Source organism: Vespa crabro, chromosome 7, assembly GCF_910589235.1.
Source record: "Vespa crabro chromosome 7, iyVesCrab1.2, whole genome shotgun sequence".
Taxonomy (NCBI): domain Eukaryota; kingdom Metazoa; phylum Arthropoda; class Insecta; order Hymenoptera; family Vespidae; genus Vespa; species Vespa crabro.
Window position 1 is genome coordinate 1,330,001 of NC_060961.1, and position 17,500 is coordinate 1,347,500.

At 35.0% G+C, this 17,500-nt stretch overlaps 1 protein-coding gene across 2 annotated transcripts in view; it reads left to right on the forward strand.

The window, feature by feature from the left end:
• Positions 1-17,500, forward strand: part of LOC124425399 (homeobox protein aristaless-like) — a 138,618-nt gene that overhangs the window by 102,637 nt on the left and 18,481 nt on the right. For both annotated transcript variants that reach the window (XM_046965686.1, XM_046965685.1), the window contains exon 3: positions 9,914-10,643. In XM_046965686.1, the coding sequence (XP_046821642.1) occupies positions 9,914-10,643 (730 nt within the window). The remainder of the gene's footprint in view (positions 1-9,913; positions 10,644-17,500) is intronic.

The window sequence follows — 17,500 nt, forward strand, 5'->3', positions numbered from 1 at the left end:
AGATAGATACGTCAAATAATATAATATATAATCACAAGAATATAAAAAATATTGTGCATTTATATCGTGCTTTTTAAAAAAGATTATGTGATTTGATCTTTACTTTTTTCTTTTTTATTTTCTTTTTTCTTTCTTGAGATATTATAATTAACAGGCAATCTGAAATTATAACATTTCAAATATATAGCATTTATAATTGAAATGTATACTTCGTCGATAATTGAATATCATTGAAATGGCTTGTATAAAAAGATTAAAAAAAAAGGAAGAAAAAAAAGAAAGAAAGAAAGAAAAGAAAAATATGTTAACAATAATAACATAATAATGATCGATTGAAGGAGAATTTTATTAGAGCGTTATGCATTGAGGATATTACGGTTTTAAAAGAAAAAGTATATCGTAAATCGTTTACGTTTAGATGTAGATTAGGAGCCGCGCAATTATGGTTGAAGGAGCGCTAAAACCGCAGAATCGTTGTCCGCCACCGCGCCAGAGAAGTTTAAAGAACGTGATTTATCGTGTTCACCACGCGTACCTTTACAGGATCTGTTTAATGATCGTTTGCAAATCGCTATCGTGTATCGACAGGTTGCTCATAACATCTGCCAGGATGCTCTATGAGCATGATATCGATATTACCTAATTATTATCATAATCATCATCATCGTCATCATCGTCGTCGGTGTATAATCGATATTTTATAAGATTTTACACGGTTATCAATGTCGAATAAAAAAAAGAAAAAAAAAGTAATAATAATTACACATACAAATTACATTTTTTCTCCGTATTAACAATAATTCGATTTCTTTTTTATTTTCTCTCTTTTTTTTTTTTTTTGGTTTTTTCCCACTTCTTTTGTTCCTTTCTTCCCTCCCCGCTTCTCCCTACGTAACGAAATTTCAATTAATCGTTCGATGATGATTTCTTTTTCGGCAAAAAAAGGAAAAAAAGAAAGAAAGAAAAAGGAAAGAAACGTGCAAAGAATTATTTTCGTTCGATGCCGAAATATATGATCATTAAACGCGTATTACTATCGAAAAGTATGAATGATGATGTCTTCAGTCAATAATAACATATGTAAGCGTGTTTATTATCGAAGATCGATGAAACCAACTGGTAAAGGTGATCCAAAGAGATCATTGAAAATAATCTTTATTATAAGTCACCACAAACAAATAAATATCTACTATCTAACATACATATATGATCGTATGATAGATATACGATCATAGTAGTGAAGAGAAGCTAGGCGAGGTATCACGATCGAAAAGGCTAATTAACATTACCTAACTATAATATAATCCGTAGAAGTCATTAACGATTTCTTTATCGTGGTCAGCTCGTAACGCAACTTAACTTAATGACTTTTGCACTCCGTGACTGTGATTGAATGAACGGTTGCTACAGGCTAAATTACGGAATCGAGACTTTTTATCATTTATTTTTCTATATCAATAATACTAATCAAAGGGAATAAAAAAAAAAGGAAAAGAAAAAAGAAAGGGGAAAAAAAAGAACGAACGAACGAACGAACGATCGATAATATTCTTTTTACATAACCGACACTTTTATTCTCTTCTATAATCGATTTTTATTAATCGCATAAAGTAAACACGTTGTTGCAAAATTCAACCAGCGATCTTTAATTTTTTTTCTTTTTTCTTTCTTCTTCTTTTCTTCTCCTTCTCCTTATTAGTCATTCACTTACGACAACAATCTCGTCTAACGACTTTTGATTTAGATTAGAATAAAAATTTCGTCAAACATTTTACATTATCCGTCATTCAGATAGGAAAGATTGACAAGGACAAGACTAACGAGATAAGAATTTTCTTCGAACACTCGCTTTCAATTAAGTACTACGATGAAGAAAAATCATCTCTCTTTCTCTCTCTCTCTCTCTCTCCCCCTCTCTCTGTCTGTCTGTCTGCCTCTGTCTCTCTGTCTATCTCTGTCCGTCTCTCGGTTACTAATGTTCCTTCGACGACGATCGAGAGTGTTCCCCCACCTTCGACGTAAAGCGTAATATCCACATACTTACGCTCGGTGTCTCTTTGCGAATGATCGATGATGAGGCAAAAGTCGTGACACCGTACAAATTACGCCGGCACTTATCTCTCGATCGTTAATTAGTTTCAAGTAAGTATTATACTATACTATACTTAATACCATACATGCCTATATATATATACATATCATACATACATATATATACGTTCGGCTACAACGTTTGTAACCTGGCACGACTGACTCTCCGGCACTTTCTCCGGTTCATAATGGACCAATTAGCAGGTCGTAAAACGCGTATCCAGACACTGTTAAATATAAAAGGAACCCTCGCGAGCAAGCAAGTAAGCAAGCACGCCTACTCTTCTTGCGCTTTAACTTACGAAGATCCATTAATTAAAAAAAGAAATAAGTAAATAAATAAAAGAAAATGAGAGAGAGAGAGAGGGAAAACCAGGGTATAACTCGTTATTAAGTTATTAGACGAATAGAAAATATTTGTTTGAATCGATGTTTCTTTTTTTTTTTTCTTTTTTTTTTTCTTCACGCCGCACTAAAATCTCATCCAAGAGGGAAGAATTGAAATGAAATTGTTTAAACGCTTTCTAAGATTTGCAAGGGAAAAGAAAAGGGAAAAAAAGAAAAAAAGAGAGTAGCGAGATAATCAAAATTGAATTACTATAATATGGATATCCGAGAACATCTAATCATTCTTATATTGAACATCGTAGATAGGATGAAAAAGAGAGAGAGAGAGAGAAAGAGAGAAAAGAACATCTTAATAGCGTTGGCAGATTAAAATCTCTAGAGATTAGGAAAAAAAAAAAAAAAAAAAAAGAAAATGTTGCATAAGTCCCCGTAGATGGATGCCAATGGCTATAGTATATAAGTTTATCGGCTAGATCGTGAATCGTTCGCGTTGTAAGACCCTTAGGTAGATCGTGTCTCCTTATGGTTCCCTTTATCGATGATCGTAAAGGAAATTCCAATCAGGCTTTCCGAACACCTTCTCTCCCCTCCCAATTCCATCTCATCGTTCGTTCGTTCGTTCGTTCGATCGATCGATCGATCGATCGATCGACCGATCGATAAATCGATAGATCGTTATGATTTTTTCATTGGCGATCGAATTATACGAGACAAGTTCATTGGTAATTGTCTCCTTCCTCTTTCATCGAATTTAGATTTAATTTATAAACATCGTAGAAAAAATTTAATCGAGGATGAGTTAATAAAAGTAAATGTATGAAAAAAGAAACATGTCAATGTGTGCGCGCAAATGCACGTTTATACGCGTTCAACGTGATATTATTATACCAGATGAAATTTACTATATCATTATTTAGAAAATGTATTATATTAGATTTAATGGAAAGAAAATAAAATTTAAGAAAAAGAGAGAAATACGTCGATGTGTTCGCTCCGACGAAACGATCGGAATAAGGGAAGGGTCGACGTTGACGAAAAAAAAAGAAAAAGAAAAAAAAAAAAGAAAGAAAAAAAAAGAAACAAAAAAAAGAAAAAAAAAAGAAAAAAAAACAGGAAAACAAAATTGCGAGAGTAGAAGCAATAAAAATCAAGAAAAAAGAAAAATATAATTGCTTTAAAAGTTGTCGCCCGTTCGCTCGACTAAAATTATTTCGACAGGAACAAATATAATGCGATAGTGAAAGTGACAGAGAAAATATATTACTAAAAATTTTTAATAGAAGCAATATGTTAATGGGCACTCGTATTACTATTTTAGAAAATGCAATAGTGTGGAAAGAATAAAACTAATTGAAAAAAAAAAGAAAAAAAAAAAAATATAATTACGTCAATGATCACTACGCCTTCTCTCTCGTTTATTTTTTTCTTTCTGTTTTTTTTTCTTCTTTTTTTTTTCTCAATCAATGAAAATAAAATTACAAAAAAAAAAATGAATAAGTAAATAAAATAATATGTTAATGCGCATGCGTTCCCTCTCTCTCTCTCTCTCTCTCTCTCTCTCTCTCTCGTTGTGCTCGTTCGTCGTGTGAAACTATTTTGATCGAAATAAAGTGCGTCATTATTAGGGTGTCTTCGACTATTACGATTTTAACGAGAAAATCGTTTTATAGCGATCAGACTTCGGACACGATCGATATATATATATATATATATATATGTGTGTGTGTATGTATATATATATATATACCTACTACTCTTCGTTCACGAATTAATTATACCTCCATTACGTAATTGGATTTATCGTCTTTTCGTGATCAAGCACGAGAGAGAGAGAGAGAGAGAGAGAGAGAGATATCGTTCCTTCGACCAGGAGAAATCCATTCGATCCATTAGCTCACTAATTGAACGTTGCCGCGCGTTGACAGTAGGATTGTAATTAAAGAATGCCGATCGAACGGCGCACCATTCGAATTCGAAGGCGTCGATTTACACAAACGATCACTGATCATATTCGGTGAAAGAGCATTATACTTTGTGTCGATCGTAAAGGCCCAATCGTTTATCTCATAAACCTTATCGAGATAATCAATTTAATTCGGACAATATCCCATATCACGAACTTATCGACGAGAGAATTTAGTTTCACGTGTTACGTATATAGTGTTAACAAAATTTATCTCGACGTAATCGGGAGGAGAGAAAAAGAAAAAAAAAAAAAAAAATAAAAAAGAAAAGAAAGAAAAAATCGTCCCGATTTTAATCGGCAACCGTTATCGTAAGGTATGAGAAACGAATGTTCTTTCTTCTTTTTCTTTTTTTTTTTTTTCTTTTGTTGTAATTAATTAATTAATTATCTAAAAGAGAGAAACGAAAATCGTCATAAGATCTTTATTGTAATTCGATGTAATATTTCGATTTAGCTGAATATTTGATGAATGTTACGATGTTGCGCCTTTTTTTTTTCTTTTTTTTTTGAAATAAATAAGAAAAGAATAAAAATGAGAGATAAAAGATAAAAAATAAAAGAGTAATAAAAAAGATAAAGAAGATAACGAAGGATAGAGATAATTCTTGTATAAGTGTGTTCTTTCACTAACAAATATCGTAGCGCTATCGAGGCAGCCTATCGAAAACGGCTTAAATAGGAAGAAGTTGCGTATCGAATGGAATATCTTGCCGATAATTCGTAATAGCCGGGTATTATCGTGCTCGTGAGATCGAACACGACCGGCCGTCCCTGGTTCTTGTCACAGGATGCATTGATGCGTCTATTAGCGCGAATTTGCAAGTATGATTCGACGTAAAAACACCTCCCCGCGGCACGTTCATCTCCTCGGGAGCACGTTCACGGAGTAGAACCCGCGTGAAACGAACGAGCGATCTCAGTTGTTGCGAAGCGTGTGCTTCAACGATGATCACGCGTCGTGAACATTTTTCAATTGGCCACTGCTACTTCCTATTTTCTTCGTCTATCATTTCACATGATGGCGAAAAAAAATGAATTAAATAATAAACGAAAAGATACCAACTTACAGATTCATTCAGATCTATATCGACAATATTATGACTAACTTTGTATAATTCTTTCTTTTTTTTTTTTTTTTTTGCCACAGACGACATGTTTTTCTTTTTGTTTCTCTCTTTTCTTTTTTTTTTGTTGTTGTTGTTTTTTCTCTCTTTTTTTCTTTTCTTCTTCTTCTTCTTGCACGTCGCAGATACAACAACAGCGCATTGTTACGTCAATCTATTCCATTTGTTTTTCTTCGTTTTTCTTTTTCTTTTATTTTTTTCTTTTTGATTTTGTTTCGATCGAATGAAAAAAAAAAAAAAAAGAAAATAATAATTTAACTAATAATAGTTTGTGCTCATAAAGATACGATTTTAGATTTTTTTTTTATTTTTATATCTACTTTTCTTTCTTTCTTTCTTTTTTTGCAATTACCGTGATAATTACAGTGTTAACTAAAGAAGCTGTTCTTGTTTAATATATATATATATATATATATGTGATAACGAATAAAGATAATTAAATGTCAATAAATGTTTAATGAACGATCTTAACCTTTTCATTAATATTAATAACTTTTTTCAATTTCGAAAAGGAAAGCTTTTAAAAATTCCTCATCCTTGAAAGTTACAAATTCATTCAGTAGATAAGTATCTACGGATACGAATTCTTGATAAGACTTAATAAATCATGTTTTTCTTATTCATTCGATATCTATGTTAATTTCGTAATAATGATTTTGCTTAATTCACAAATTTAATATATATATATATATACATATACATATATATAATAAATGTAATATATATATATAATTCCAATTTATAAATAACATATGTAATTCCATTTGGTGCTTAATTCAAAGTATAAAAAAAATCAATTCTCTCTATCTTTCTCTCTCTCTCTCTCTCTCTCTCTCTCTCTCTCTCTCTCTCTTTCTATCTTTCTCGAAGAAGAAGAAGTCGATTTATCAGCGTCGCTGTCGCGTGCTGCTGTTGCCACAGAACCTACCAGCTCGTGAGAAGCATAAGCGGCCGCAATGAGTCGGCTAATTAGTTTATTACGCCGCGCTGATTTGTACGCTCGTAAATCGCCGGATTACGTGTGTATGTATTATACAAATATACATACACGTACACACATACACGGAATATATGTATTTTTGTGTAAAGTCACACCATTAAATTATAAATCTCTCTAAAGAAACATAATGGCGTTCGAGGGACGAAGAAAATCATTCGTTTTACGTGATTCTTTCTTTCATTTATTCTTTTTTTCTTTTTTTCTCTTTCTTTCCTTATTTTCATAACGATTCAAAATGTAGGTATACAATTTCCATGGTGTAATTATCTCACGTTGCAAAAGTTGGCCCGTATATCCCTAAGAAATATAATCGTTATATTATTACACATTCAGATATAAATGAGCCCATTAAGGTAAAATCTATAATAATAATAAATTCGCGTCCCATTGAATAAAGTTTTGTTCCCTTAATTGGCTTAACTCGAAAGAAATTATATTCGTTTCTTGAATATAATAAAAATAAATACATACATACATATATATATATATATATATATATATATATATATATATATATTTACGAATTAAATATTAACAGTATATATAACAATGATAATAATTAACCAGCCAGATTGTGGATAATCTAATAAATATATAATAAATATATTAAAGCCGCGGATCGTTTTGCACAGCCGTGAAATACATAATTCTATTGTCTAAAAGTTGTTACGTTGTGGGAGAACGTAAGTAAGTAAGTAAATAAGTAAGTAAGTAAGTAAGTAAGTACGGGGCACTCAGGTGTGCCAAGTCCGCGCCTGGGCCCACGGAACTTGCTCCTTTCCGCCGTTAAATTATAGTGTTTACGCGAATTAGATTTCGGTTTCGGTAATTTTCAGTTAATAACGAAACGAACTGGGCAACGAACAAACGTTAAGTGCGGCTTCGGGCCCATTAATGCCATTATAATCTAAAGGGCTACCTATACGTTCAACTTTCACTCTCTCTCTCTCCTTCTCTCTCTCTCTCTCTCTCTCTCTCTCTCTCTCTCTCTCCGCTTTACTCATTCTTGTTGCATACGCAGCAAGTGCATCGTTCCTTTACGTGCTTATACGCGAATAATAAACGCGCGATGGGTGTGCGCAAAAGGTAACTCTGTGAGTCTGTATAAAAGAGAGAGAGAGAGAGAGAGAGAGAGAGAGAGGAAAAGTGGGGTTTAGATCTCTTATACATTATCGTCCGCATTACGTCGGGGGCTACTACCTGGATTATAAGCTCATTTCCGATAAATCGACTCGATTAAAAAGTGCCTCTTAAGAGCGCGTAAACCACTTTGCTTCGACCCTTCCCCCAAGGTCCCCTCCCCTCTCCCTCTCCAATCCCCCCTCCGATCCCGCCTTCCTTTCCTACAAGCTTCGATATCGCGAGAGAGCAACATGGGTAGGTAGGTAGGTAGGTAGGTAGGTAGGCAAGGTAGGTAGGCAAGGTAGGTAGGCAAGGTAGGTAGGTAGGTAGGTAGGTAGGTACCTACTCGTTTTTAGAAATTCGTTTCAACGAGCGCCATTTTCCTTAAAGACTGGTACCGCTTCGAGCTCCGCGTCGCTGTTTATATCGCGCCGTTTTAGAAGAGGAAGAAGAAGGAGCCTTAACAGACTCGACTTGCTATTCGCCTCGAGTTGCTAGAAAGACGATCGGTGTCGGCAAACGATACTTTCAATTAAGATTTTTCTTTCCTTTTTCCTTTTTCTTTTCCTACCTTTTCTTCTCTTTTTTTTTTTCTTTCTTTTCTCTTTCTTTTCCTTTTTGTTTTCTTACTTTTTTCTTCTCTTCTATTTCTCCTTCCTCATCTTTCTATACTTACTCATTTCTCTTTGCAACAGGGAGATATTATATAGTACGTCGATGATCGTGAGTGGTGTCATAATCGCGAATGGAATGCAAGCGATAACTTGGCTTTTTTTTTTATCTTTTTCTTTTTTTTTGACCATCGAGGCGCCATCATTGCAAATTGGCGCCGTAGTTGGTTACTCGCATGTTGTTGATCGATAAATGGTTAACGTTTAAAATATTTCCGATAATATTCGAAGATTTTATCTGCAGGGCGGAGAAGATCGATTTGATCGTCGATTAATACGATTTAAAATTGTTCCTGTGCATTTGCCAAAGAAAAGAGACGTCTAACTAACGATTCGTTCGATTCTAAGCGCACGTTCGATTCGGGTTATATCGATTGTGGTTAAACAACAAAAAAAAAAAACAAAAAAGAAAAAAGAAAAGAAAAGAAAAAGAATAAGAAGTAACCATCGCAAGATTCTACGCGTACGTTAACGCATACGCGGTAAATTTATGCGCGTACCTATCTATCCATATCCCGCAAATATATCTTTATCGAGAAAATGCGAGAGTGAACGACGAATACAGCGTGAAAATGATTTCTATCGTTACGAGGAGAATCGTGCCGCGTTTAGACCTACTCGTTCCCGAGTAAACCGCATATTTGAGGTATGTACAACGTAGAGTACTTACACGCGAGCTCTCGTAGGAATCATTAATGTTCTGCAAGGTCGGTGAAAGGAATGATACCTTTACCCTCACCTGGATGGATTAACGTATATCAGGATTTTATATGGTGATTCATTTTGTTATTATAATCACGTAGATATGATCAATCACGATAAAACATTTCTTACAATGTACGTGTGGTTTCATTTTACTTTAGAGATTTTTCTTTGTTATTTTTTTCTTCTCTTCTTTTTCTTCTGTTTTTTTTCTTCTTCTTTTTTTTTTTTTTTTTTTTTCTTTTCATTCTTCCGAACAATACAAGTCTGACAAAAAACGATTACGCTGACGATATCCCCGCGATTAAATTCTATAAAAAAAGAAAAAGAAGAAAAAAAAATGAAGAAAAGAAAAAAAAAAAAAGAAGGAGACCGCAATCAAACGAGACCACAATGATTTTTCCTGGCAAATTCCAATCTAGCGGTCGGGGTATTACCCGGGAACGAATGAATAATAATTGGTGCATTAGAAAATAACAATATCAGTTAGAGTTTCGACGGCTGCTCCGAAACGACGGACTTTCCCTTTTTCCGGGATATATTCAACGAAATATTTTCATTCGATCGATCGTTCGATGTGCGAGATTAAGAAAAAAAAAAAAGACAAAACAAAAAAGAAATAGCAAGAAAAGTACAGAAATTCGTTTCGAACATTTAATTTTCACCTCGTAAAAGATACATTGAAAGTGAGGAAGGAAAAAAAGCATACTCGTGGGCGCGCGCGTGCGTGCGTATACAAACACACAGACATTTCGAGTTACGAAAGATAAGATTTCTATGTATTCCAGGTAATAAACATCCAGGTATTCCTCACGAGGGACTCGAGGAACGACGACCGGGTGTCCGGCAGAAATTACGAAAACCAACAAAATAATTTCTTCTTTTACAGATCAGTCGAGCGTACGAGGTGGCGGCGGTGGAGGCGGCGGCGGTGGCGGAGGAGGAGGAGGAGGAGGAGGAGGAGGAGGAGGAGGAGGTGGAGGAGGAGGAGGAGGTAGCGAGCAGACCGTCCCTCAGACGAGTCCTGCTAGTAGCACGAGTAGCTCGAGCCAGGTGAATCAGGTGAGCCAGCAGGTGAGCCAACAAACTCACCAGCAGTCTCGCCAACAACAACAACAACAACAACAGGCAACGCCGACACCACCGATACCATTAACCACCACCGTATCGTCAACCGCGTTACTGTTATTATCTACAAGAGCATCACCGGCATCGCCAATAACGACAATAATAGCAGCGACCACGACAACGTCGGCGACGACAACGACAACGACAACAACAACAACAACAGCAGCAGCACCAGCAACAGGAGCAACAACAGCGGCAGCGGCAGTAGCAGCAGCGGCAGCGGCGGCTGCGGCGGCAGCAGCAGCAGCAGCAGCAGCTACGACGACGACTCCTCAATCCACGCAGATGGGAATCTCAACGGAAGAGGTTAGGCCCGAGGAAGAGGGCAGCCACCCGAGGGCAGCTCCAACGAGCCCTGAAAGCGAGGCCGAGGTCGACGACTTTGCACCTAAGAGGAAGCAACGACGTTACAGGACGACCTTCACTAGCTTCCAGTTGGAAGAACTCGAGAAGGCATTCTCGAGGACTCATTATCCTGACGTTTTCACCAGGTAAGACCCCAAGTATAAGGGATAGGATAGGATCGGATCGATCGGCTTATAACCACGAATAAAATCTCTCCGTCACGAAAGTCTATTTTCTGGTTTTTTCTTTTTCTCTTTTCTTTTTTCTTCTTTTTCTTCTTTTTTTTTGTTTTTTTTTTTTTTTAATCATTCCCGACAAGTCACGAACTAAGATGACTCGTACTAACGTGACGTACCTACATAGGTGTAACGTAATACTCGTTTTTCGGTTGATTACGAAGGAAATAGAGTGGGAGAGATGTTAGGGATTAGGAGAAGAAGGGGTGGAGAGAGAGAGAGAGAGGTAGGAGGGGGAAAGGTGTCTAGCCAAGTCCTAATCGAGTCTTCGTTTCTAACAGGCTTCCTGAATAACGGTATCGAGATATAGACGAGTAGACTGGCGCGACGCGCGTTACGGATCTTAAGACCACCTATTAGTCTCCTGATTGATCCGAAATGTTTTAGCGATAGGGGATGACTACCGTTCTCAAATCCTTCCATTCGAGCATATTTTAACATAAGATGATATTTTCGAGAAAGATTTATCCTTTAACATCTCCCCCAGTATTCTTGACACTTTCGTTAAATTTCTACGAAAGTATGAGAAAGGATTATTACTGACACCCTCTCCCCCCCTTCCCCAATCGTACGATCATAATATGAGTATACTTCGTCGCGAACGACCAACGATTAATACTTAAAAATCAATTAGGAATTCAAGATTGTAAAAGATCGAATCGAGAAATAAATTTCATCATCGGATCGATCCTATCTTAAAGGTTACCTATTTTAAACGTGTCATTTTATTTTATTTCATTTTATTTTATTTTATTTCATTTCATTTCATATCATTTTATTGCATCTAATTTATTTTTTATTTTATTCCTTTTCTTTTTATCTTTTCCATTTATTTCCTTTATTTTTCTTTCGAATCGTCCTTTTAAACTATCCATGAGTTTTTTACAATTTTGTTTTCTCAATCATTCCGACAGGTGAGAATGTAAACGAAGAAGGAAACTAAATTCTACGTACACGGACATGCGCGCTCACATTTGCACGCACGCACGCACGCACGCATACATAAAACGCAAAGCGATAAGCAGAATATTATCGATCGATGCCATTTTTACGATGAAGGCGTAGTCCTTGAACATGATCGTAAAACGGACTTGATTTCTTCATGATTATTCAAGCATCGTTGCTATAGAAGTCGTTTATTCGCATTGCAAAAATAGCGATGATTTAATTGCGCGCGTTACCGTAATTATGAACATACCAATGCCTATCGTTCCGATAAAAGTTAATAACTTTATCAAGATCGAATATAGATGTACATATGTATGTATATATACGTAGGTAAACATACATACATACATAGACACATAACGTAACTATCTCTATCTCATCAGTGTGTGTGTGTAGGTGTGTATCAATATAAAAAAAAAAAACCATACGTGAGAAACATACCATTGATCGATTACGTCGATGCAAATAAATAATAGATTGACAAATTTTCCTGGTTTTTTCCTTCTTTTTCTTTTCTTTTCTTTCTTTTTCTTCTTTTTTTTTTTTTTTTGGTCCATTATAAATCCCCAAAAACACTATAATTCCGTATACGGTGTATAGGCAATTATTGTACGAAAGGATTTTAGAAACAAAACCGAGGAAAGAAAAATGACGGGGGACGACCATGATCGTTTCGAATATCCTTTTTCATTCTTTCTTTTCTTTTTTTCCTTCGTCTACTTCGTCTTTCTCCCCCCCCTCTCTCTCTCTCTCTCTCTCTTTCTTACGATTCTACCCATGCAAATTTCCTTCCTTGGCCACGGTCGATGGTTTTGCATTATTAAGTCTCCGAGGAAGAGACGGCCGGTTGTTAGACGTGTAGAGTAACGCGCCGAGAATGGGGTGTAGTGCAATCTATCTGGATGCTTTTCTCTCTCTCTCTCTCTCTCTCTCTCTCTCTCTCTCTCTCTCTCTCTCTTCTCTATCCTTCCTTCTTTCCTTCCTTCTTTCCTTCTCAAGTCGTTCTTTTTTTACACGTGGCTTCTTTCGTGCTATGGAACACCCGGTAGGTAACTAATAGCGGTGTAATCGCTCGTAATAGGTCCGGTCCTGCGGCCACGGTATGGGGTTCTCGTAATTAACGAAGGTGGAAGAGGTAGTGTATAGAAAGAGAGAGAGAGAGAGAGAGAGAGAGAGAGAGCGAGTATGCAAGAGAGTTTGAAACAGGTAGTGGCCGTGGCGTACGCTCAGATTCTCTGGGGGGGAGGGGACACCATGGACCATCTTCTACCTACGAAACCTTGTTGCTTAGATCTTAGTACTACCTTATCTTCCCATGCTTCTTTCTCCCCCTTCCTCTCTAATACTACTCTTCTTCTTTATCCGTCGTCCAAATACGGTTTAATAAAAAATTCGTGAAAACCTACGTGACATCGTAGAAAACGATGAGATGAAACGATAGTTCGTAAATAAACTATTGTTAGATTCCTCTTGAAAAATGTTCCTTAATCATCTTCAGGATCGTGACCGGATCGTTAAATTTCTTTTTTGTATTTATCGTTTTATTTATTCATTTAACAAGCGCCGATCGTGAGTGAAAGCGTAAACCCACGGTGATCGACTTTCATATATATATATATATATATATATATGTGTGTGTGTGTGTGTGTGTAATTTATAATATTTATAATATGTAAATATTTATAATATTATAAATTATTAAAATATTAGATAACATTTTTTTTCTTCTTTTTTTCTTTCTCTTTTTTTTTTTTCTTGTTTTTCTTACAACAACGATTCCGTTCGGCGCCTTTTTATTTATTTTTCTCTGTCCTTCCTTTTCTATGTTTTTCGTTTTTTTATTCTATTCATCTATTTTTTATTTTTTTTTATTTTTTTTTTCCTTTTTTGTCTAAAAAGCTAAAGATCAATTTTCTCGCGCTTATTACGACTCGATCAATTTATCAAATCCGATGATATATAATTAGTTCGGACGAGATATTTAATGAACGATACTAGATATTGAAATTCTCCGTATATCGTATAAAAATAAATCTCGCGATTGCGCGAGTGACGCAAGCCAGAACGAAGGTCGGATTAAAGCTGCTCCTGTGAAACAACGTTATAAATAACATTTTAATTACGTTCACGTCTTAAAAAGTCGTAGAACCGTGTTGGACGTGGAGACACATTGGCGGACAGGCACGCATAGTTCGTAAACGCCTAAGCTAAGTCATCGTTTATATTTTTATTCGGCGATCCTCCTCAAGATATTATTTTATGGTTATATCGTTCGTAAACAAGTGTCCTCGACGAGTCGAACTTCTAATACTTATCAAAAAGTTTCTAATCGAATGACTATAATAGCTGTCCTATCCGGAGAATAGAATTTAATGTACTTTCTCTTTCTCTCTCTCTCTATCTCTCTCTCTCTCTCTCTCTCTCTCTCTCAGTTGCTCCCTTTATCTTTTTTTCTTTCCCAAAAATATATCGACAAAAAAGAAATCCTGAAAATGTAATTTATCGATTTATCTATCTCTATATAACATATCTATCTATCCATCCATCTATCGTTAATTATTATTCAATTCGTCCTATCTAAATTTTTTTTTCACTTCTCATACGAATCTTACTATTTTGTAGTAATAAATTGATTTGGTTTCCTTCGTTTCTCAGTGCCTTACGTTGGTATTAATTTCACACTAATTGGATTTTATGGTCGCTTAGGTTTATTGACCAGCCGTGAGGGACGAAGGAGGAAGAAACCAAGCGCAAAAGAGCGAGAAAGACAGACATAGAGAGTGAGAAAGATAGAGTGAGAGAAAGAGAGAGAGTGAGAGACTCGTCGGAACACATTGCATATTCATTAGAAGCCTTTACCGAAGGGCACGCGCACGATTGGTTCTATCAAAATACATTTAATGGACAGACACCACAAGTATATATATATATATACATATATATACACACACACACACAAATATATATGATATTTTATAAGGAGTCATCCGATATACGCGAATAATACCCAGGACCCATTTGTTACGGGCGAATAATAAACGTTTTACAATCGTTAGGTACAAATTACTACGTGTCCGCTCATAAACGTCCTACGAACGATGATTTATCTCGATTTCCTCTCGATCAGCGCGTATTATCAAAACCACGGTTATAACATATACCAGTAAGTACCTCTTACTCGTAATATAATATATAATCGTAAATAGGTGCCCGACCAGAGTCGTGACAAGAAATTAATATATATATATATATATATATAAAATCTCATAAGTGATTGTGCGTAAAAAAGAAAACAGAAAAGGAAAAAAGAAAAGAAGAAGAATAAGAAAAGTCTCTGCCAGGAAGTTATTGAGAAGGCGTAATATACTTGCGTATTACTTACAAATAAAATTGTATTTTACTACAACAAGTTTGTAATAGGACACAAGTTCAATATTATACCATTGAGTTTTGATGTCTTTTTCTTTTCTTCCTTTTTTCTTTTGTTTCTTCTTTTTTTTTTTTTTCTTTTCTTATTTTTAACACGTCGCCAATCAATTGAGATATACCTAATTTACACATACTATCTAACTATCCATATAGTAAGGTTACTTATATTACCTACTTCTTAGATATCCCACCTAATCACGTAATATATCAGTATTTATTATTATTATTATTATTATTTTTAACGTTGGACTGTGATAGAATAATATTAAAATCACGCATAATATGTTACATAAGTAGGTCAAATCTAATTTCTATTGAACGTATCTGGACATTCGATCTCGAACTAATTTGCAAGTTTACGTTAAATATTAAAATGACTTATTATATTTGTCGATACGACGGTATGTATCTATGAGTTTTTACATTGGTTTTAATTTCTGTTTCTCTTTTCTCTCTCTCTCTCTCTCTCTCTCTCTTTCTTTTCTCTCTTTTTTTGTTCTTTTTACTATCGAAATAAGAGAACAACGACGACGAGAGAAGGAGACGCAGAATCTTTTTTCTCTTTTTTCTTTTTTTTTTTTTTTCTTTTTTTCTTAGTAGGTATAACACTTATGAAGAGGTTCGAAACTGTTCAAACAAACGTGTAAAACAAGTCGATTCAGGAGGAAAAAGAGAGAGATAGACATGGACGAAGAGAGACAAACATAGAGAGAGAGAGAGAGAGGGAGAGAGAGAGAATATACGTATACGTTAAAGCGTTTTCGAACGTAGCCACTTACTTTTACGAGCTCTTAAGATCTAATTTAGATTAGAGTCGTGTGGCTCGAGCTACCGTGGCCGACGCGTTCGATCGACCGTCGTCGACCGAATGAGAGAGAGAGAGAGAGAGAGAGAGACTCTCTCTTTTCGAAACGACGACGTGACGAAGCCTTCGTAGTTATGTGTTTGTTGGTTTTTCGACCATTTTTATTTTCCTCCTTTCTCTTTCGTTTCGTTTCGTTTCGTTTCGTTTCGTTTCATTTCATTTCCTTTCGTTTCGCTTGTAAAACCGAAGAACTTAGACATCGAATGACTATCCATTACGGACCATTCGTTTGCCAAGCTCCTTTTTTTTTTTTTTTTTTTTTTAGGTAAAGTCCGACAAATTAAAGAAAGACAATCTGTGTATGTGTGTGTGTGTGTGTGTGTGTAAGTGAGTATAATAATATGTGTATCTGCACTTGTGTACGTGTGTGTGTGTGTGTAAGAGAGAGAAAGAGAGAGAGAGAAAAAGACAGAACGTGCGAAAACGTAATCACCAACAAATCAATTTACAAAAAAAGACGGAAAGTTTCGAATTGATCAACGACGAGTTTCTTTAATGATTTATATATATAATAACAAATATATGTATGTACATATATTTGTTTTTATCCCTATTGACATATGAATCAACGTCTATTTTTTATAATATTAAGTATGTATATATATGTATACGTGCATATACATGAACGTAACGCGATTACGTTCCGATTTCTTTTTTTCTCTTTTCGTATCTAGATACGCGCAGGTAATAATAGATTATGTTCCTAGAACGATCATACAAAATATTAAATAATTACATATTATTAATTGAAATGCCACATTTTCTATGTTTGTAAATCAAGATAAGTGTTCTTTTTTCTCTCTTTTTATTTTCTTTTTTTTTCGTTTTTTTTTTTTTTTTTTTTTAGCATCAATGGCATATTTATGGAATCAATAACAGTGCTTTAAAAACACTATATATATATATATGTATATACTCAATGACTTTGCAGTATTATCAAGTATCCTTATAAAACTTTTTTATTACAGACATTCGAGCCTCGCGATGCTATTGCGAACAAATGTTTTGACCTGTCGTACGATCGACAAGGAAAAAAAAAACGAATAACAACAAGAAAATGATTGAAAAAACACTAATCCATGTAGTAAAGAGTCGATAATTATTATCTTGTGATTCTATGTTTTCTAACGAAAAGAAAAAGAAATATATATATATATATATATAATTAATGTTTTTCATTGCTTTGCAAATCGATATTATTATTTCTTAATTATACTACATAAAATTAATTTATACAAATAATAATAATAATAATAATAATTAAAAAAACCAAACATTTCATATGCTATCACCTACGCGACATAGAAGAGAAAGAAATAAAGAGATATCAGAAAGAATCGATGTATAGGTTTGACGAATTACAAAGCGGGGAAACTTTTCTTCGGGAGAATGAGAAAATAGAGATTCAGACAGGAGGTGTACCACCTGTTCAAAGGGCCGCAAAGCGCGTTTCTCGGTAAATCATTCCAAAGTATACCTCTATATCCGTGGGGTGGGTTGGTGGCGAGTTTAATAAGGATGATTG